Here is a 22,053-nt window from a genome sequence, read left to right as displayed (position 1 = left end):
TTTTCTCACAATCTTTGGTAAAAAATATAATTTTTATGAGTTTTGAGAAATCAGAGATATTAACTTGTTTTATTTGCATTTCAATTTTAAGTTTAAACATTATGCGTGGAGGATGAAATTATGTTCAGCTTCATTTTTATAGAAATAGTTGCGAGATATAAGAATTTTTTGAAATTCTTACTATCTGAGTGAATATTAGGAAATTCCTAAATGATTTGTTGCATCATAAGAATAAGCTATTGCACTAAAAATAACAACGGAAATGTACTCTAAGCGCCTTCTGTGGTGCAGCTCGAACCGATTTTTCATATCTTAAATTATATCTTATAATTTGTTGTTAATTCTTGCATCTTATTCATTAGTAAGTGTTCTTATTTTTTTCAAACAGGACTAACCTCTTATTGCTCAATTACTAGACGCAATTTTAAAAACAAAACGATTATGTCGTAATCTAACTAACGTGTGAAATAGAATTATACTAGATAGCATAGTACTAGTACTATTGGTATAACTTATACTCCTGAGAAGATTAATAACAGCGAGAATGACTTAATCCATGTGATATATTGCCGATCTTTCCAAACCACCGACACAGACACAGTGTCTCAAAGTAACAGCTATAAAGTCATTATTACTGGACTCCCTCGCGACTCAAATACATTGTTAACAAATTAAACATTTAGAAATATAATCTTATGTAATAGTAATTGATCTCGAAGAATTAAAGTTTTCGAGTATATACAACAGTACATAGCTAAAAAATGCCTACACTGCCAATCAAAATAATAAATTGTGAAACTGAAATATTAAAAAAGAAAGTAGCAGTGACGCATCCTGCTTATTACTAAAGGTTATGATGGGGTGCTAAGTAATTAGAACTAAGAGTTCTCGAGTTCGAGCCTTGCAAGTACAATCGGCTTTTTATAGTAAATTCTTTACCCCAAAATGAAAAAAAAAAATCCGATACAAATTTGGATTAATCGGCCTCTGAAACGAGTATCCAACACCAAATTAAAAGAAGCTTGCATACTGCTTAAACCCTAAGGAAAAAGGGTAAATATACCCTTCATTGTTACAATTTAGAGCTGATATACCCTCGTTAAAAAGTGGCTCACATATATCCTCGCAATTTTTTTTAACGAGAGCTCCATCAACTCTAAATCAGAAAGTTATGGGGTATATTTGCCCTTTTCCCTAAACCCAATCAGGAGCGGAGCTAGCACAGGATTTGCGGGTTCGACCGAATCCAGTAACTTTAGGTCAATTCTGTATTTATCTTGAAAGATTCATTGAATATATATAAACTAGATAAGCGTAGTTCGTGCAGAGCACGGGCCCAACATTTTCTATCCTCGGATATTGCATTTTGATTTGTATAAATAGGATATTTTTGTGCCATAATTTTAGGTTTTGAATAAAAAAAAGTTAGGTTTGACTCATTTTATAAAAATAGTTTGTGTGTCACAATATGATAATAATTCCCCGCGGATCATCATAACTTCTGATGAATAAGCAAAAACTTGTCTTGCCAAAAGTCCTTGAAAATTGTCCGGACTTTAGTACAAATTATGTCATAAATTTAAAAATGATTCACAATTATAATTTTAAAAAAAAAATGACTCACAAGTTTTGGTGGACCTCAAAATACGAATGGTTGGGCAAAAACTTGCTTCATATATGCAAGCAAAATTCTGACGGATCGTCATAAGTTCTGATGGATTGGTAAACCTCTCCCTACATGCGGGATTTTTATTATCAAATTTGTCTTTCATTAAACCAAATAACTATGAGTATTCAAACGTAATAAAGCACATTTTTTCCAAATATTATGAAGTTCAAGAAATGAATAATTTTATATTTCAAGATTCATTTATTGCACAAAGATCGAAGGTAGCAACGCGATGTGGAAATTAAATTATGTAAAAACGTGAACGAATGTTAAGAATTCCTTAATTTAGTTTTGATATATTTTGATAATAACCTGTTTCGAAAAGAATATTTGTCATGACACACAATTATTTGCTAGAACTCTTGAGATCCAACTTCATTTTATTAAGGTCAGAAGGAACACCTAGGTCATTGATACTAATTCGTTGTTAGTTCAGACCATGTAATTCTGAATAAAAGAATCTATAATTATAGCAGTATGCAATTTATTAAGAAAAAGAATAATAATCGTAATTTAATGTCAAAAAAATTGAATCTAACAAACCTATGCTCTAAAAAATGAAAATTAAAGCACTACGCATCATTAGTACATGGAATGAATGATGAAACGCGAAGTTAAGTCCGTCGAAAATCAGAATTATTTCCCAGCGATTGTGTTTTTACCTTGAACATACCCTTCGAGAAAGATAATTTTAAGAAAATAATTATTACTTTTTTTTTATGATATAAATGATTATATATTTTGGACTAAATCTAAAAATTAAAAATACCAATAATATGACCGGGAGGAGGCAGTAATGTATACGTACAGCGAAAACAAATTTAAACTATGAACAGGTTCATAAATATGACTATATGAGCAATGGGCAAGTTAATTGGAAAAAGTTGTCAGCCATAGTGATAATAATAAATTACCCCACTTGAAATCAATGCGGCTATATCAAAGGGCTAAAAAGTCAGCACTGTAAAAAACTAATAAAACATGTACAACAATCAACTTATTTGGAGTAATTACCTAAATATCCAAAAAAATTATCCCTCTTCTATAATAGTATAAATTATAAATATAAAAAAATATAAATGTGGGCCGCAGTTGCTTTTGCTATTTCACGTTCAATTCTTTCTTGGTTTTCTATTCATTTTTTTCTTTTTAATATATGTGAACTCTATCTTTTAATTTCAGTTGACCATTGAGGGAGTTCATGCTCGACGACGATCCTGGCCTGAACTCCCTCTTCTGTAGAGTGAAAAAAAATTCGACGCCTCTGGACCCAATAACGCGATAGCATTGCTTTCAGTTCCAATCACCGACGCCCAAAGAGCCTCACAGCAATAACAGCTGCGTTGTGGTTGTAAATAGATAGGACCCACTTCGAATTGGCTTTACTTTCTTCAACATGTTCACGCAATCAAAATTTGACAATTAGCTTGTTGCATAGCATAATTCTGCTTATACAGTTATACTATATTCCAGTGCTTTCAATTACTATAAAACATTTTTGAATGTGCATAAACTCAAAATTTATTTAGGGGCAAAAAGGGGATTACGGGGACTCACTTCAAAACAAAAATTGACATATCAGCTTTAAATATGAATAAATTTAAAGACGTTGACATAAATAATACTTTCTTCTGATCTACTTTTAACAATTTTCAGAACTTGAATAAAATTTGAGAACGACTCCTGAAAGATTTTCTTTTTTAGAGATGTTGGCATCATAATACTTTCTTCTACTTTTAACAATTTTCAGATCTTGAATAAATTTTGAGAACAACTCTCCTGAAAGATTTTCTTTTTATGAAATAAGATATTTCATTAAAGGCATCCAGAAGATGCAGAAAGGTTATGTCACATAAAATGAAATGTAAGGAAAAATAAAGAGCTAGAAGAAAATACGACAGCAAAAGTGAATTTATGATTTGAACGTGCTTTCCCAGCTTACACACTTTGTCCACCAGGGAGTAGCTCAAATAGAAATAAATAAGGACCCTTGAAATAACTTATGCCAAGCAGTGAGCAAGTGGGTATCCTAGTCTAACAACATCTTATGTTGAAGAAAAAAAAGAAAAAAGAAAAAAAGATAACATAAATCTAGCAAATGATATGACATAACCTTTCTGTTTCAGTAAATATATATTGTTTTTATATTTAAATAATTTAATTTTAAACCTTTCATTTTATTCTTAATGACAAACTTTTATAAAAACAATATATATTTACTGAAACAGAAAGGTTATTCTTAATGACAAACTTTAATAAAAATGTTTTTTCAAGTATTATAACCACACAAATATTATGATATTTTGTACTCATTAATTTCCTTAAATTGTTTCTAATTAAATTAGAAAATAAATTAGCTTATAAATTTTTCGTTTTATAAAAAAATGGCAAGCTTTTATAGTTACATAAATGTTTTCACAAGTTTCAAAAGCTTTATATTCACGCAAATTTATTACATATTTAAGAAAACCAGTTATTTTTATTTTTATTTTTTTTAAAAAAAAAATTATGCCTTTTAAACTACGTCATGTAAATTAATAACAGATCTCAGCATTTCATATGGACAAAAGCACTTGTCAACGATTTGAAGTATCAATCGAGATAAGTCGGCCAGGCATGGGTCCTTGTTGAAGAAATTGCACGTTTTGTCCTTCAAACGGGCTGGTCTTTAATTTTCGTCCTTCAAATGAGTTGGTCTTTAAATTTTTGTCCATCAAAATCAGACTTATGCCTAGGGGGCATAAGATTTTTAAGGTCCCAGCATAACTTGTGAGATATTATAATGCAAAAAATATAAACTTATGTCTAGCAAAAATATTATTTGTGAGGGTCAAAAATTAAAGACGCGACAAGATAGGAGCAAAAGTGCAAATGACCCGTCCTTGTTTGTTTGTTGGAGGAACCCAACGAAAGAAGGGAAGGACCCATTTTCTGTGTGCTTGCGGCCTGGCCCAATCAAAAAAATGCTTAATTATTTGGAATTATAACCCCATGTAGAGATATTTGGAAGAGAATGGTTTGAGGATAGGTTAGTTCACGTGTTAGATTCTTATTTTGGTTTGAATCTGTGGAAATATCGTAACTATTAATTGTGTATTCATGGAAAGATTTGGAAACTACTCACCAGTCAGCTTATTTTTGTTGCTAGGTGATAATTTCTTTTTGGCCCATTACGCGTAAACAAGAAAGGCCAATTTGCAGGATTGGCCTTCACCGGGGTGGTCTTTAATTTTTTGTCCCTCAAATTAGTGGTCTTTAACTTTTTTCCTTCGCTAAAAATCTCTTGGTTTCGGATTAGAATCCCCGTTCAGTCAAAATTTTTTTAAAAAATTGCAAGGTAGAGTTTGGATTCGCAAGGCAAAGTAAGGCAGAATTTGCATGGACAGAATTTTACAAAATTCTGCCTTGCGATTTTCTTTTTTACTGAGCTGGGGTTCGAACCCACAACCTCGGAGCATTAAGCGAAGGGCAAAACTTAAAGACCACCAATTTGAAGGCCAAAAATTAAAGACCACCCCAAATGAGGACATTCCGCGCAAAAAAATGAACAAAAAAATAGGGCCGAAAGATTAGTGCCAGCCGAATGGTTAGGTATGTTTCCCCTTTTTTTTTTCCTAGCTGAACTATATGGATAATTTGCAAAAATAGCATCATGAATGCCCAATGTTTAAATGCTGTAGTCATTTAAGAAATTTGTATGAAAAGGATCTCGGCATAACATTGAGAAGAGTGAAAAATCACGCTTCGACAAGTTATAATATAAGGATCATAATTTTAGCACAGTCTTCATTCTCCTATCTTACTAGATTGTTCGCAAGTCGTACTAGATTAATAGAAATTGCACGTGCTAAATTGTTTTCAAGCCTAGCAAAATTGACGGAACTTATATGTTCAATTATTCATAAGTTATGACGGGTGCGTTATAACTTGCACAATCTTCATTCTCCTATCTTGTTAAAAGGTTCACAATTGTCTTTTCTGATCGTCAGAACTAACTAGTGCTCATGTATTATTCATTGTTCATAAATCATGACGAACACATCGTAACTTTAGTACAGTTTCATTATCCTATCTTATTAAACTATTTACTAGTCTTTTCATATTAGCTGGCAAGACAGGGTTGTATTGTAGCACAGCGGTCATTTCTTACACAAATTCCTTAAATGAAGACAAATCCTAAACAATGACCATGACATGGCATATTTGTGCTACTTCTCACAACTATACCACAGCTCATACTCGAGCCCACACTTCTTGCGTGATGATATACAAGTTTATGTCCTCGGCCTGAGATATACTAGCAATTATACTAGCAATTAGCCAATTAGCAATGTGTTATTGACTCTGGACTATTGAACAACATTATAGTGATGGCGTATAAAATCACGTGGTAACCAATGAGATATTGCTTTGCGGATTAGTGGGATTGTTTGGATAAAAAAACAAGATGTTTTATTTTTAAACCGTAACGTTTGCAAGTTGAATATATTGAAATAAATTTGAAAATTTTCTAACCAAAAACTATAAGAGGGGGTTATGTCTACTATCCACAAAGTTGATCGACGATGTGAAGGAGAAGGAACAAGGTTTTTTAGCACTGTCAATGTTGGTCATGTACCAGTCTTGATCCAAAGTTTAAAAATTTAAGTTATCTAGCATCACAAGTTCTTTAATTTGTAAAATGTATGTAAAATCTCTAGTAATAATTTAATATTCTTACATGTGATTTCAGGCCTATCTCATGCCCTTTGTATTCCTCCTATCATAATGATTTTTTATTTACGGATTAACGTATCCCGAGTTGACATAGGACATGACCAAACTATCTCATGTTACCTTCGATATGCACGGTTGCACTTTATGATGAATGTGGTCAATCATATTTTTATCTTGTATAACCACACATTCGTCTTAATAATCGTATTTATGTGTCACTCTTACTATGGATATATTGGACGTTGACTCTCATATAATATTATTGTTGGTCGTACAACCATTCTCTATAATGAACTTTTCGATTTCAAACATCTTATTTTGATTATACGTGTATCATCGTCATTTGTCACACTGTTATCCTGAAACATTGATCCTAGATATCTGAATCATTTATATTTTGACGTCACAATCTATCCAATCTCATTTCGATTTCACTTTCCTTATGTTAGCTACAATGCATATATTAAGTAGGCGTTTGGCCATAGATACCAAAAACAAATTCACTTTTTTGGGAATTTTTGAAGTTGGAGTTGTGTTTGGCCATAGTTTTTGAAATTGTAGTTTTTGGTGAAATGTAGTTGTAAAAAAAGTGAAAAAAGTGATTTTTTTTTTAAAAAAAAACAAGTTTTTTGAGTTTTTGGTATTCCAGAATACAACTTCAAGTTGTATTCGGAATATTTATGGCCAAACACCCAAAAGTGAAAAAAAATTCCGGAAAAAAGTGAATAGTTTTTATGGCCAAACAACACCTAAGTTTTATTTGTACTTGTCCTGATGACCTTACTATGTATACTGCTTCTCCAATCAGATATCTCCATGACAACATTCTCTATAACAACATTTCACTATATCGTCAGAATTTCATATTATGTTAAGTTATATGTTTTCCATAACAAAATTTAGCTATAACAATAAAAAATATCCGAACAAACTACCCCGTTATAGAAAAGTTTGAATGTATAGTTTAAGTTTTTGATTGTCAAACTCTGTAGTTTCGTCATTAACATAATATAATGTTTTCAAATAGTACCTCATCGTGTATATTGTTGGTTAGTTCATTCATAATTAGGATGTACAAGTGTAGGCTCAATTTTTCATAATACCAAGTACTTTTGGAGCCCTAATATTGCAAGTCCACTAAGATTTCCCCGGATGTGTGAATATATGTAAATCTATTCTTTTAACGGAAAAGGCTCAAATATACCATCGAACTATCGAAAATGGCTCATTTATGCCACTCGTTAATAGTTTAGCTCATTTATGCCATTGGTATAGGAAATGACTTATTTACGCCAAATAACTATAGGAAATGACTCATTTATGCCACTCATCAATAATTTACTCATTTATGCCATCGTTAATTAAAATGACTCATCCATGTCATATTTGATTAAAGTTCTTTTACAATACCATATATGACACGTGGCCTCCAATAGATTATGGTTGTGGGTGGGGTGTATGGTTGATTTTTTTCTTAATTTGATATTTGAAATTGGCCTGGTTTAATTAAAGCATTGAAGACCTCTAATTGGACATAATATCTTGATTATAAAGCACCGTTTGAAAAATGGCATGGATTTAGTCATTGACATAAATGAGTCAAACTATCGATACGATGAGTGATATAAATGAGCATTTTCATGTGAGTTGATGGCATAAATGAGCCATTTATATAGTTAGATGATAAATAAAAACTATTGATTAATGAGCGTAAATGGCTTAATTTCGATAGTTGATATATTCGTTAAGCTTTCCGTTTCTTTTAATTTGAAATGAAGAGTAAATGGTTCAAAATAAATAACATCTCCTTTTCCATTGGTATACTTCATTCATTTATTGTTAAATCCCCTATTATAATCATCACATCACTTGTTCGCAAACCAAATGAACTCTTATAATCATAGTATTCTTTGTCTTTTTATTTATAAAATTCATTTCAATTTATTTGAAATTGAGGTGACTGCATAGAAGTCTAAACAAATCGTTCTATAGGTTCAAATGAAAAGGCAATAGCCAACAGGTATCAGTAGAAATCTAAAATTTGATGAGTTAGAATCATACGAACCCCATGCCAATAAACTCCTAAAAATGATTGCTACTACTATACATAAAAGTGCGTAGGACCAATTCGACATCAAGCACACTTTAAACCTAGTTTTACTTAATAAAGGAATCGGTATCTAATTGGTACCACACAACATGTACAAATAACACAACATAATGTGCGTCGGATACTTATTAAATGCCAACGTAGTTACTCTTAAATAGCAAATTCTAAAAGTAGTAAGCTATCTAGCTTTTAGAACAACTTAATTATTGGAAAATGAATTTAAAAAAAAAAGATGTATGCTAAAGTTTACAATAATAATCAGAGGGGTTTCGGCAGCATCAAAGTATATGCCAGCCCCACGAGCTCATAAGCGTGGAATATACGAATCAGCAAACTAATAAAGTTCCATATAATACCAACAATGATTGTGGTGTAGTAGTACCAAGATTATTCCATCTTAAATGCAACGCCTCTCGAGTTTCCTTGGGACCAGTCACCATTGTTAGAGTCTTTGCCCCCAACGTGTGGACTATACTGCCACATAGCGAACTAGGATTAGTTACCTCACCGGATATATCGGATGGAAAACCAAAAAAAAAAAAAGTTTCATATAATATTTTTAAATTATTGCACTTGCAGCAATTAACACAATTTAGCCGTTGATCATTCTCTTTGAAAACCATTTATTCCTTATCACAATGAAAAGTATTATATTGTATTATATTATTTTTATAAATATAATATTTGAATAGATTATATCATTTTTCATCATTTCGTAACGCCCTGCACTCATCCATTTGAAGAATAAACTTATAATAAAGAAAAGGACACGAGGTAAGTTATTATAGAAAAGTTAGAGTAAATGGTAAAATAGGATTATTACAAAATAAGTAATGACAAGATGAACATAATAACGACGCGATCACACAAAATCTATCGTTATATAAAATACACTTTCTATCGTTACATAACAACAAATTTAACAATACCATACAATAAGATTTACATGATAATCAAAATAAATATTGCATTTAAAATAACAATACTATACAATACAATAGGTAATAAGTAATAACCATCAAAACAAGTTGCACATCCGCTACCATCAAAAGTTATGACAAGTAGTAAGTATCCTTACGTCCTTAGTTAAAAGTCTCGGGTTCGAGCTCTGAAAATAAATTTACATTTGATAGATTCTACTTTCAAAGTGAAATTTTTCAAAGTAAATCTGAATTAGTCGGATCTCAAAACATCCCGAACACCTAATAATAAAAAAACAAAAATAAACCAACGGCTAGCAGTTAATTTACACCCATACCAGTAAAAGACCAATTAATTTTGTAAAATATATTAATTATTATAATTGGACAACCGAAATATGACCCCATAATGTTTGCAGGCCAAGCGAAAGAGAAACTTAAACCAAATCCAAACCCAAACCCAAACCCAAACCCAAACAGGGAACAAGGAGTCACAAATCACAAGAGAAGCGGAAAAAAATAAAAAAATTCAAAATCGAAACGCTTTCCATTTGTTTGTATTGTGAAGGGAAACATCACTATCCAGCTTGGTGTGAAGTTAAACGTTAATATTTCATGTTTGTTTACCAAGTATTCTGAGTTTTCTTGTTTTGTGTATGGTGGTGATGGATTCAATTGTGTCGTATCCTTCACTTTCGATCTGTGAGTTCGCATTTTCACTCATTTCTTTTTTCTCTTTAGATTTTTGAAATTTCTTGCTGTTTTTAGCTCTTTGTTTTTTATTTTTTTATTATGGTAATTGTTAGTGGGTGCTGCTTTCTAGGGTTTGGAAAAAGTGGAGATCTTTGAATCGGAAGGTGGGAAATCTAGCTAGGGTTTTGGTATTTAGTCGCCCATAAAATGCGGAAATCCCTAGAAAAAAAGTTCAATTTTTGAGATAGTTATTACCTTTCTCAAAAAATAAAAAAAATAAAATAAAGGTTCAATTTTTGAGATGATTTATTGGTTAAAGTTTTGATTTTTTTCATTGTGATCCGCAACAAACATTCATTCAGCCTTTACTCTTCTTATACTTGTTTCTACTTAGGCTCAACTTTTGCCTACAGTTTTTGTTTTCCTGTTCAAATTTTGAATTAATGCTTAGTTTGGAACTTTTGGCATTGCATTTTCTGTTAATTGCTCTTTGTTTGTTCTATTTTTCAGGTATGGTGGATTATTCATTATAGTAGTAGAATAAAACTCTTAGTTCACCGTTAATATAAATGGCGAACCCGGCGTCAGTAGATGTAATACTGGAATTTTTACGGAAAAATAAATTTACAAGGGCCGAGGCCGCTTTGCGGGGGGAGCTGAATAATCATCCTGATCTGAATGGAGTTCTTCAGAAGCTTACGATTGAGGATAAAGAGTTGAGTCAATCAACAGAAGGAGCAAATAGGGGTAAAGCAACGACAGAGACTCCGGGGACAACTTTTCAGAATAGTGAGGATGTTTACAAGGAGACAAGTTCAAGGAGCAGCGGTGAAATATCAAAGGAGCTTATTATTAAGGAGATAGAATGTGGTACCGGGAGAAATGGCTCAGACTGCAACTGGAAAAATGTCCAGGAGCAGAAGAAAGTTAATGAATCTGTTGGGACAAGTGACAAAAACTTCAGTTTTGCCAACAGTTCGGAGGATACTGTTGATCTGTATTCGTGGAAATACACTCCTGGTAACGGTCCGGTTACTTATCAGCATGACGGTGGAGCTACTGGTACCATTGACCTCTTAAGTTTGGTGAACTCTGGGAAATCAAAGTTAAATTCTTCTGAGGTCTTTGATAGTGGTAAGGCTCATGCAAAATGTGAGGAAGATGTCAGTTTTTCTGGTGAAAAGAGAACTTCTTGGCCTGGAAGTACTAGCAAAGACACTGTAGAAACAAAGCATGATAGTGGTCGAAATATTGAGCTCAAGGAGGTTGATCAACAAATTAAGCTAAGTGGGGCATGCTCCAAAGATGTAGTAATTAATAACCCTTGGTCTAAAAGTGATGAATTCATACACCCTTCATCTGAGCCTTGGAGAGACTGTACAGTTAAAACTGTTTTCCCGTTTTCCAAAGGAGATGTCTCGACAAGTTATGATCATGACATTGGTAGTACTGACAGGAAAGAAGGAAAACGAAAAACAGAGGTTAGTGATGTTAGGGCAGCAATAAAAGAACAAGTGGATGAGGTGGGAAGAGCTCTGTATCTTGGGAAGACACACGGAAGTGAACCAAAAGAATTCAGCGGCCTAGGCTTTTCATTTGTTTCTGAAAGCCAGAAAGAAGGATTCCCTAGGTTGCCACCTGTTAGATTGAAGTCAGAAGAGAAGTCGTTCAGTATCCCTTGGGAGGAAAAGTTTGAACGAGATGGACCCGCCTCAAAGATTACTAATGCTGACAATTATTTCATAGGTTCATTTCTTGATGTTCCTATTGGACAAGATCTTACCAGTTCAGGTTTACTTCTTTAATTGAACAACTTTAAGCTTGTAGTTTTAGAGGAAAATAAATCTTGCCTGTTGCATTCAGTCCACTTTAACCTCGATGTTACCCTGTTCTGGAGCATGTTGGCTTCTGTAATTGATTTGTATACAGTCCCGTTGGCATTATTTTCCCAAATGTGGCGGTTCTCATTAGCTTTGCTGAAATCATAGCTTGTCAGAGTCTTGGGATAAATGAATAAAATGGAAATCAATATCTTTAATATAGAAGAGATGACAGATGGCACCTGAATTTCTTGGACTGGAAATTTATAATCTCAGAAATCATGTGAAGTAATAAAAATATGGCTACAAGAACTATCAAAGAAAAAGAAAATGCAGTTTAGAGGGGTAAACTTTGCATAACAAGTGGTCAATCCAGATATATTTGATAGCTGATCACTGTCTCTAACCAGTGTATTCTAGGATTGTACACAAGATAAATGTTACTATGTTCCTGGGATGCTTACTTATTCTCCTATTATACCAGAGTATCCTATGATTGCTGTTTGAGAAGGGGGCTTTTGGTGAAATGCAGCCTGCTTGGGGATTTCATAAGGATATTATGCTACAAGATAATTCTTGTTTAAACTCAGATTTTTTGCTTCTGATCTGGTGGAGTGGAAAATGCTCAAAATATTTGCGAACTGGTGTGTGTTTTCTTGAGACATTCTAAGGCCCCGTTTGTCCATAGATACCAAAAAAAAAAATTCACTTTTTTTTGAAATTTTGGAGTTGGAGTTGAAGTTGGGTTTGGCCATAGTTTTTGAAATTGTAGTTTTTGGTGAAATGTAGTTGGAAAAAGGTGAATTTTTTTGAAAAACAAGTTTTTTGAGTTTTTGGTATTCCGGAATACAACTTCAAGTTGTATTCGGAATTCTCATGGCCAAACGCTGATTCCGGAAAAAAGTGAAAAAAATTTCCGGAATAAAGTGAATAATTCTTATGGCCAAACGGGGGCTAAGTATGGATCGAGGTTTATCGGATCAACAAAGAATTGTGGATCCTCTTGTCCATAGAAAATAATTTTATACAAGGAGAAATCTTCTTCGGAGTCACAAAATGCTATTCAGTATTAAGGAAATCTTGGACCATGAGCTCATACTCTTTGCATGTCTTCAACTTTCTCTTTTCTGTGGCATAATTTCTTTCTTATAATTGTATCAATTTTACTATGGTTTTCCTTGTTGAATAACGCAATCAGATCGGCTCCCTACTATTATTACCTCCACGGACATGACATTTTGAACTTTTGATTTTTTTACCATTATGAATGTACAACTCTGCATGGTCTCATAGTTCATATAGTACACTTGATAAAAAGATGTTAGATTCAAGATTTCTGCTGGTTATGCATTGTATGTGTAGTCCTAAATCCTGTTCTTTTATGGATTTCCTCAAATAAAAACAATATAGAGGGAGCTTCTAGATATAACTTGTTCAATGTGCATAGACCATTGGTTGTCACTCTTATCATATTTCGGTTTAGGTAGTTTCTGGAATTGTCTTGACCTTATGATTCATCAAATCATTATACTTGTCTTTAGTGCTTCTTGTACTTTTGTATGTGTGTGTGTGTGTGTGTGTATACACTTTTCAAGGCTTGTGCAGTAATCATCATTGCTTTTACTGAATGCAGGTGGAAAAAGGCCTGCAGGAGGTAGTTGGCTGTCTGTAAGTCAAGGCATTGCTGAGGACACTTCTGATCTGGTTTCTGGTTTTGCAACAATTGGTGATGGACTGAGTGAATCTATTGATTACCCCAATGAATATTGGGACTCCGATGAGTATGATGACGATGATGATGTCGGCTACACAAGACAACCTATTGAAGATGAGGCGTGGTTTTTAGCTCATGAAATTGATTATCCCAGTGATAATGAGAAGGGAACAGGGCATGGGAGTGTTCCAGATCCTCAAAGAGGGCAAAGCCGAGAAGAAGATGATGAGCAGTCTTTTGCAGAAGAAGATTCCTGCTTCTCAGGTGAGCGATATTTCCAATCAAAAAATGTTGATCCAGTTAGGCCTGCAGATGATCACATAGGGTTGTCAGTATCTGAAATGTACAGGAGAACTGATGAGAGTGAGTTGATTGCCCAATATGATGGACAGTTGATGGATGAAGAAGAACTAAATTTGATGCGTGCAGAGCCAGTTTGGCGGGGCTTTGTTACTCAAACAAATGAACTCATGTTGGGGGATGTTAAAGTCCTGAATGAGTGTGGAAGGCCTCGGCAGGATGATACTTGCATGGACGATGATCAGCACGGTTCAGTTCGGTCTATTGGTGTGGGGATTAACAGTGACACTGCTGATTTTGGAAGCGAAGTGCGTGAAAGTTTGGTTGGAGGGAGTAGTGAGGGGGACGTAGAGTACTTCCATGATCATGATACCAGTATTGGTGGGTCCAGGCACCTACCACCCATTTCAGATAAGCCTTATTCAGAGAAATCAAAGAGAGAAAAGAAAGCAGCTAAACGTAGTTCTGACAAGTTTGTTACTGGGGCTGACAAAGGAAGTTTTGTGCAGAAAAGGAATCATTTGGATGGAGGATTCTCATTTCCCCCTCCCAGAGATGGAGAGTTAGTTCAAACAAGCTCGAGTAAGTCTTTATGGTCAAACAAGTGCAACACTGTTGTCAGTGATGAAGCTGATGATTCTATGGCAAATGATGACATGCTTGCTCCATGGAGGCGCAAAAGCAGTGAGTCTTCACCTGTCAAGAGCTCAAGAGATGAAAGCCATGCAAATGCCGCAGGATCAGAAAATTCTAGCCCTTCTTCTCTTTCAAACTATGGCTATGCTGAACGGGAGCATGTGAAGAAAGAAGAGGAGACAAAACTAGCCAGTGCAAGAGAAGAAGATGTAGGGGCGTCACTGGAGGATGAAGAAGCAACAGCAGTGCAGGAGCAAGTAAGGCAGATCAAGGCACAGGAGGAGGAATTTGAAACCTTTGATCTTAAGATTGTGCATAGGAAAAACAGGCATGTTCAATATTCTATTGGCTATTATGAATCAGAGCGGACATAATTCACTTTAGCTGATTTTAATACATTTTCTTTGCGATTGTCCTAGTCAGAGGAAACAGCTAATTATTTTCTACGTGAATCTTCATTTTTCAATATGCGTAGCTGGCTTTTTATCTAACTAATAAAAACAAAATATGCTGGTTTTCTATCTATAAACTTACATTTTAATAAGGCAGATACAGTTAACTGTATACTTTTGAAACAAGCACGGTGTGGCAGAATTGAAGATGTACCAAGTAAATGGAAAACTTGTCCACAGCTCGAGGGATAGTTTCTACCTACAAATCTTTTTTTTTTTTTGAGAAAGTTTCTACCTACAAATCTTGAGCTCTATGTATAGAACAAAGAACAGTTGAGGAACCATTCGCTTGATTTTGTGGACATCTGAGCTTAGCACCATTGCTGAAGCAGTGGAATCAACCCCTAGGGTGAATGCAGGCATGATATCTAAGGTCACTAGCTGGGGCTTTTCTTCGGAAATAGGCAACTGGTCCTTCAGGGGAAGGTGTACCCATGGTTACATTTTCCCTTTTGATAGTTGAAATTCTGGTTGGACCTTGTTTATGCAAAATCAGTGCACATGAATTTTATATATCTTTATTTATATGAATCAAACTTATTGATAAGCAGAAGAACAAAGAAGTAAATTTAACATCATATATTGCTCTGAAGATGTAGCTTATGTGCATGTGTGTGTGTGCATATGTCTATGTATTCATGTATTCTTCTTTGAAGGAAGATAGCTTAATTTAGAGCTTAGACTGGAGCTTAACTTATATATGCCCTAGTTTTAATGTTTAGACTTGACATATTTTGTTAATTGGATTTATTTTTTGGATCAGAACTGGCTTTGAGGAGGACAAGAATTTCCATGTTGTTTTAAATTCAGTTTTAGCTGGGCGATATCAAGTTACTGAGTATCTTGGATCTGCTGCATTTAGCAAAGCTATCCAAGCTCACGACCTTCACACTGGCATGGATGTTTGTGTAAAGATCATAAAGAACAACAAAGATTTCTTTGACCAGAGCCTTGATGAAATAAAGCTTCTCAAGTATGTCAACAAGCATGATCCCGCTGACAAGTACCATTTACTTCGGTTGTATGATTACTTCTATTATCGAGTAAGTGAAAATTCTTAGTTTTTTTTTTTTTTTTTTCCATTAAACTAATACTTCATTCCCTATTATCGGAATTCCTTCTAAATGCTAAGTTCCATCAACTCTGTGGTCTATGCCGTGCCACTGTCTTATCTGTTTTGAAAGCAAAAACATATAACTAAGGAAACTCCTTATGTACATTTTGAATGATATGCTGAAGAAGCTTTTGGACTGTGAATGCTATTCACTGCTGATCCTTGTGTTTGTTATCAGGAGCATTTGTTAATTGTATGCGAACTCCTTAAGGCAAATCTTTATGAGTTCCATAAATTTAATAGAGAATCTGGAGGAGAAGTCTACTTTACCATGCCAAGACTGCAGGTTTGTTGCATGGCTATATCCATAAAGATTTTATGTCATCAGCGATGCTTCTCTTCTGACTTCAATATGAATATCTTATGCAGTCAATCACTATTCAGTGTTTGGAGGCTCTTCAGTTTTTGCATCGGCTTGGGCTTATACATTGTGACTTGAAGCCTGAGAACATATTGGTGAAAAGCTACAGTAGATGTGAAGTGAAGGTGATTGATCTGGGAAGCAGTTGTTTTGAAACAGATCATCTTTGTTCTTATGTCCAATCCAGATCCTACCGTGCACCTGAAGTTATTTTGGGACTTCCGTATGATAAAAAGATCGATGTCTGGTCACTTGGCTGCATCCTAGCAGAACTTTGCACCGGAAATGTAGGTTCTTTTTTATGCATTTTGTGATTATTACCTCTTTATAACTTGTGAAAGTATGATTCTGATGTTAGGGATCTTTCGCCTGTCATACCAGGCACTATGGTAGTTCCTAAAGTATTTAATCCCTTTTTATTTTTATCTCTTTCCCTTTCCTTGAATTTTTTCAAGAGACTGGAGAGGTGATTTCTGAGAATTGGGATACATTACGGTGTCATGGTGTTAGAATTGGCAGCCAAACTTTTGGAAGCCTCAATATCCTCTGTCGTGTAATCCTAGTGTCTAAGAACGTTTCTGGTGGCGTGAAAAGACCCTTTTTTCTAATGTATTTTGTCAAATTCCATTTTAAAGAAAAAATCTGTATCCATCTCTATGTTTTACTACACCAGTTGTACATGCTATGCATGTACTGTAGCTTTAAAAATTGACATTGTTTTGCCTGCTGGGTGACATTCTTTTAAGTGGAATTGGATGAAGCAAACCTATTAAAGTGGCATGGTTTGTGCTAATTACGTGGAGACAACTCATCTGTCATGAACTTATATTTCATACAAGTATATATTCTCTGGTAGACTTGGAATATTGGTGACAATTAGAAAATTTGCATATAGTTTGACAGGCAGGAATAGTCAAATAACCTTAGTTTTATGATACTACAGTGCTGTTGACACATGGCAGTGTGCTGAGAGCCAATCCTTGTTGAGGACTAATATGCACTATCCAGTTGACAAAACACAAGTAAAGGCAAAGCAAAAAGCTAATGACCAATAGTTAACTGACAGCTCATTCAGCCGTCGCCAATATGCTTTCGGAAATGAAGCTTTCAGTCTTCAAGTGTGCTTGTTATGAATACTTGTTTGATTTGATGCTCATACAATGCATACAGGTTACTTATCCAAAAAATAAAAATAAAAATAAAATAAAAAACCCATACAGGTTACTTTATTGTAATGTTCTGATTCCAATATTGCTCAAGTGTGAATTGAAGACTTCCTTTTCATGTGCAGGTACTTTTTCAAAATGACTCTCCTGCCACATTACTCGGTAGGGTGATCGGTATTATAGGTCCCATTGACCAAGATTTGCTCGTCAAAGGACGAGATACTTATAAGTATTTCACCAAAAATCACATGCTGTATGAACGAAATCAGGTAAATTTCCTCTCTGTTTTTTTTTTTTTTTTTTGGGTGTGTGTGGTGGTGGTGGTGGTGGGGGAGTTGCGCTTCTGCTATTTACTATGTCTTGTATCCTCTCTGACAACTCGGCTTCACAAGATCAATACTTTTTGTTTTCTTTGAGGCAAATTTTTTCTCTTGCCACAAGTTGACTTGATGATAAGATAGATAAAATCAGGGACAATATATATTAATCTCTCAGAGAGGCGATTGTTTCTCAGATTCTTTATTCTCTTAATGAGTCGGTGAATGGTGAAATTATACAAAAGACTCCCATTATTAGAGGGCACCACTTATGTGTTCTCTGTTGTTGACTTGCTCTGAATGTTAATGTTGCTCTATCTGTCTGCTGTTTGCTAATATCCATTCTTGATTATGTATTGCATTCATATTTTTTTTTCAGGAAACAAACAGATTGGAATACTTGATACCCAAAAAGACATCCTTGAGGCATCGGTTACCAATGGGGGATCAAGGATTCATTGATTTTGTGGCCCATCTCCTTGAAGTAAACCCAAAGAAGCGTCCATCTGCCTCGGACGCTTTAAAGCATCCGTGGCTGTCATATCCATACGAGCCAATATCATCTTGAGTTGTGTGAGATTTCTTTGGCATTTTAACCTGCGGAAGTTCTGCAATTGCTCCAATTTGGATGCTCCAGTGATGACATGGGAAGGATATCTTCAAGGTGGTCCGCATTTCCTTCCATATCACTGAGCTGTATTTCTATTTTAACCCAACTGAGAATGTAGTCTTGCAAATGTTATGTAACATTAGGGTTCTGTCTTGTTTGATGGAAGGGGATGCATGCTGGTTTGTACATGATGTGTGTTGATTCTTTTAGGTGTTAGTGATAGCTTGTGAAGTAGCTGTTTATCCAATTTTGATTGCCTTCCCTCAGTTGCAGCAATGTATCAAAATGAAGGAAGATCAGAAACATATATTTTCATATCTGACATTTTCATCGATGGTCATAATGCAAAATTCCACTTGATGAAATCTTTTCGCGAGTTCTCTAGTCCAATGCCTGCCCCCCCCCCCCCCCCCCCCCCGGGCGCTATGTCACTGCGTCTGTAACTTGTGCTAAGAATGGTAATATTTGATCATCTCTCACGAGCCATTACTCTCTTTGAAAAGATCCATTACACAAGGCAAATCTGTACAGTGGTGACATGAGTTGCAACCAAGAATTTCTGTCCACGAGTTTAGTTATTAATTCTTGATAACCTTTTCTTTTGTTCGGGCCAACATTTCAAAGGGCTGAAATTTATGTTGCAGTTGCTTCAATAAAAATGAAACACAATGAGTTCTAAAAACAGGTCATACTACTGAATTTGCTATCGAGTATCGAGTTAAATCTTGACGAAGTTCACACGCTTACTGAACAAGAAGTAATGCATATTTATCTGATAGATGTTTCTTGAAAGTTGCTAAGAATAATCTTTAATAAGTACGACTACTGTATTAACAAGTTTAAGGTAAGCAAATGTGTATCTATCACTTCGAGGTCAAATAGACATTGTTAGAAACGTTACCAGCATAATAATACTGAAAAAGTCGAGGTCCAAGCGAAATTAGATAACATTGATTGAAGAGGAGAAAAGATGAACTATACTTCCGTCATTTGCAAACAACAGCGAAAAAAAAAAAAAAAAAATTTACGACAAGGAAATATTGCCTTTTACGATTTGAATAGAAGAAAGTAATTATATAATCTTTTTTTGGTGCGCTATTTGCAGATATTATATGCACAAAATAAAGATTTCTTTTAAGAAAGATATAAAACTAAAAATATATTTGTAAACACTTACAGAAGCAGCTGACTCACATAAAGTGCGGGTTAATATTTAGGGAAAATTATAGTCAAATATCATTCGGCCATCTAAAAAAAAAAAGACAAATTTCTGCGCGCCAGACAAAGACTGCAAGGTTAGTAGTTCTAAGGCCGCACTTTCAAGCATTCATCTAGTTTATAAAATATGTACTTAGTGTATAGGTAGTTTATGATTGATAGTACTTCCTCCGTCCCAATTTAAGTGTCTTAGTTTGACTGAGCAAGGAGTTTAAGAAATAAAAGGAGGCTTTTGAATCATGTGGTCTTAAATAAAAGATATGTGGAGTCTTTTAAATTTTGTGGTCTTAAATTTCCTTTGGGATTGGAAAACTTACTAAATATAGAAAGATACACTACACTTAAATTAGAACAAAGGGAGTACTAAAAATACATTACCATATATATACATACGAAGTGTATACTTGGGCCATATTTGGCAAATTAGTTGGCCGATGGGTTTCCCTAATATTCACCGTCATTCCTCCCGGGACATCCTTCTTATAGGGGTTTATTTGTACACTAGCAATACATGCCCGTGCGATGCACGGGCCGAACATGTCTATTCACTTTAATTAGCCAGTCTTTAAGGTTTGTATTTTGAAAATAACTTTTAAAAACATTCTAATTGTTATTATATATAGCAAGACATACAAAATGTATTTTGTGTACCATCACTTTAGGTATAATTAAAAAATGGAGTTTAAAATTTAAAAACATATGATGGAATTAAGTTTTTGAGATGGAAAGAGTCGGACTTTTTTCTCATTGTCATGAAATGAAAGTTGTTCATCGATATGAAAAAGAAAATTAGTAAGAATATGAGGGAAAATTAATATTTTGAAACATGGAGTTTAAAATTTAAAAACGTACGATGGAATTAAGTCTTTGAGATGGGAAGAGTCGGACTTTTTGTCTCATTGTCATGACAATGAAAGTTGTTCATCGATGTGAAAAGAAAAATTAGTAAGAATATGAGGGAAAATTAATATTTTGATTCTAGATTTTTTCTTTTAAATTCTTTAATATCTTATATGTATACCGACATATTGATATTCATTTCAATTAATTAACTGTTCAGATCTAAACATAAGAACCATTGTTGTATATATTGGATTTTTAAGAGCAAAACTAATAAAGTATTTTTATTAAATTAATTAAAAAATATATTATAATTTTTATATTAACAATTATAGATAAAAAGAATTGTTACAAAGAAATCAAAATTAGAAAGATATAATAATCGGGGAATGCGAAAGGAGAGTAAAATAAGTAAAGTATTGACAAAGAAGGAAAACAGATAAAAGTCACTCCCTCCTTCACTTTTTTTACTTGTCGACGTTAAAAAAGAATTTTTTTGTTAATTTTCTTATTTTATCCTTCACATTAATTATTATTTTTCAAATCATTTTTTTGAGGCTACGAGACTATACACCAATAAATATGGATATTATGATAAAATATATACTTCATTTATTAATTCTTAAAGAATGTGAAAAGTCAAATATGGACAAGTGAAAGTGCATGGAGGGAATAAATATGTCCAAGTGGGATAAAAAAGTTATTGGTTAAAATGTACAATTTATATAACTTTTGGTACAAATTTTCATTACTATTGTTCGTCCTCTCTCCAATAAATACATTCTAATCAAAATTGGCTATTTTCAAGAACATTTATTACTACTGGTAAGATGGGAAAGATGTAATTAATTTTATCTTGATTTTGTAAATGAACAAGTAATATAGCTTTTGGTACAAGCATTCATTGCGTGTACAATTTTAATGTTAAGTACTTCATTTATGAATAAGTAAAAGTGCACGAAAGAAATAAATATGTGTTAGAGAATTAAAATTAAAGTGCATATGTGTATACATGAGGAGAGAATAAATATTCAAAAAGTAATGTTGAGTACTTCATTTACGAACAAATAAAAGTGCACGGAGAAAATAAATGTGTCGGAGAATTAAATTTGAGGTGCATACATGAGGATAGAATAAATATTCAGTACAATGACATATGTCCACGTAGGATAAAAAAATAGTTGGTTAAGCTGTACAATTTATATAGCTTATGGTACAAGCATTCATTACGGGTACATTTTTTAAAGCTTTTGGTACAAGCGGGGGTAGCTGTGTTCGTACCCCCACCGCACTTATATATATTAGAAAAGAAAAGAACGTGAACAAGTAAAAGTGTACGGAGGAAATAAATTTGTGTAGAAAAATTAAAATTGAACTGCATACGTCTATACATGAGA

At 33.9% G+C, this 22,053-nt stretch overlaps 1 protein-coding gene across 2 annotated transcripts; it reads left to right on the top strand.

Moving 5' to 3' along the window:
- The first annotated feature begins 9,891 nt into the window (after positions 1–9,891).
- Positions 9,892–18,559, top strand: LOC132056161 (uncharacterized). Of its 2 annotated transcripts, XM_059448243.1 has the most exons (9): positions 9,892–10,117; positions 10,619–11,899; positions 13,562–13,906; positions 13,976–14,906; positions 15,794–16,073; positions 16,323–16,430; positions 16,514–16,792; positions 17,797–17,940; positions 18,368–18,559. In XM_059448243.1, the coding sequence occupies exons 2-9, from the start codon at positions 10,678–10,680 to the stop codon at positions 18,554–18,556; spliced, it is 3,498 nt and encodes a 1,165-aa protein (XP_059304226.1). In that variant the 5' UTR covers positions 9,892–10,117; positions 10,619–10,677; the 3' UTR covers positions 18,557–18,559. The 2 variants fall into 2 exon arrangements, with proteins under 2 accessions (XP_059304226.1, XP_059304225.1); XM_059448242.1 differs by having other exon boundaries at positions 13,562–14,906.
- Positions 18,560–22,053: the final 3,494 nt, after the last annotated feature.

Source organism: Lycium ferocissimum, chromosome 5, assembly GCF_029784015.1.
Source record: "Lycium ferocissimum isolate CSIRO_LF1 chromosome 5, AGI_CSIRO_Lferr_CH_V1, whole genome shotgun sequence".
NCBI classification, from domain to species: Eukaryota; Viridiplantae; Streptophyta; class Magnoliopsida; order Solanales; family Solanaceae; genus Lycium; species Lycium ferocissimum.
This window is presented reverse-complemented; position numbering and strand designations above follow the sequence as displayed.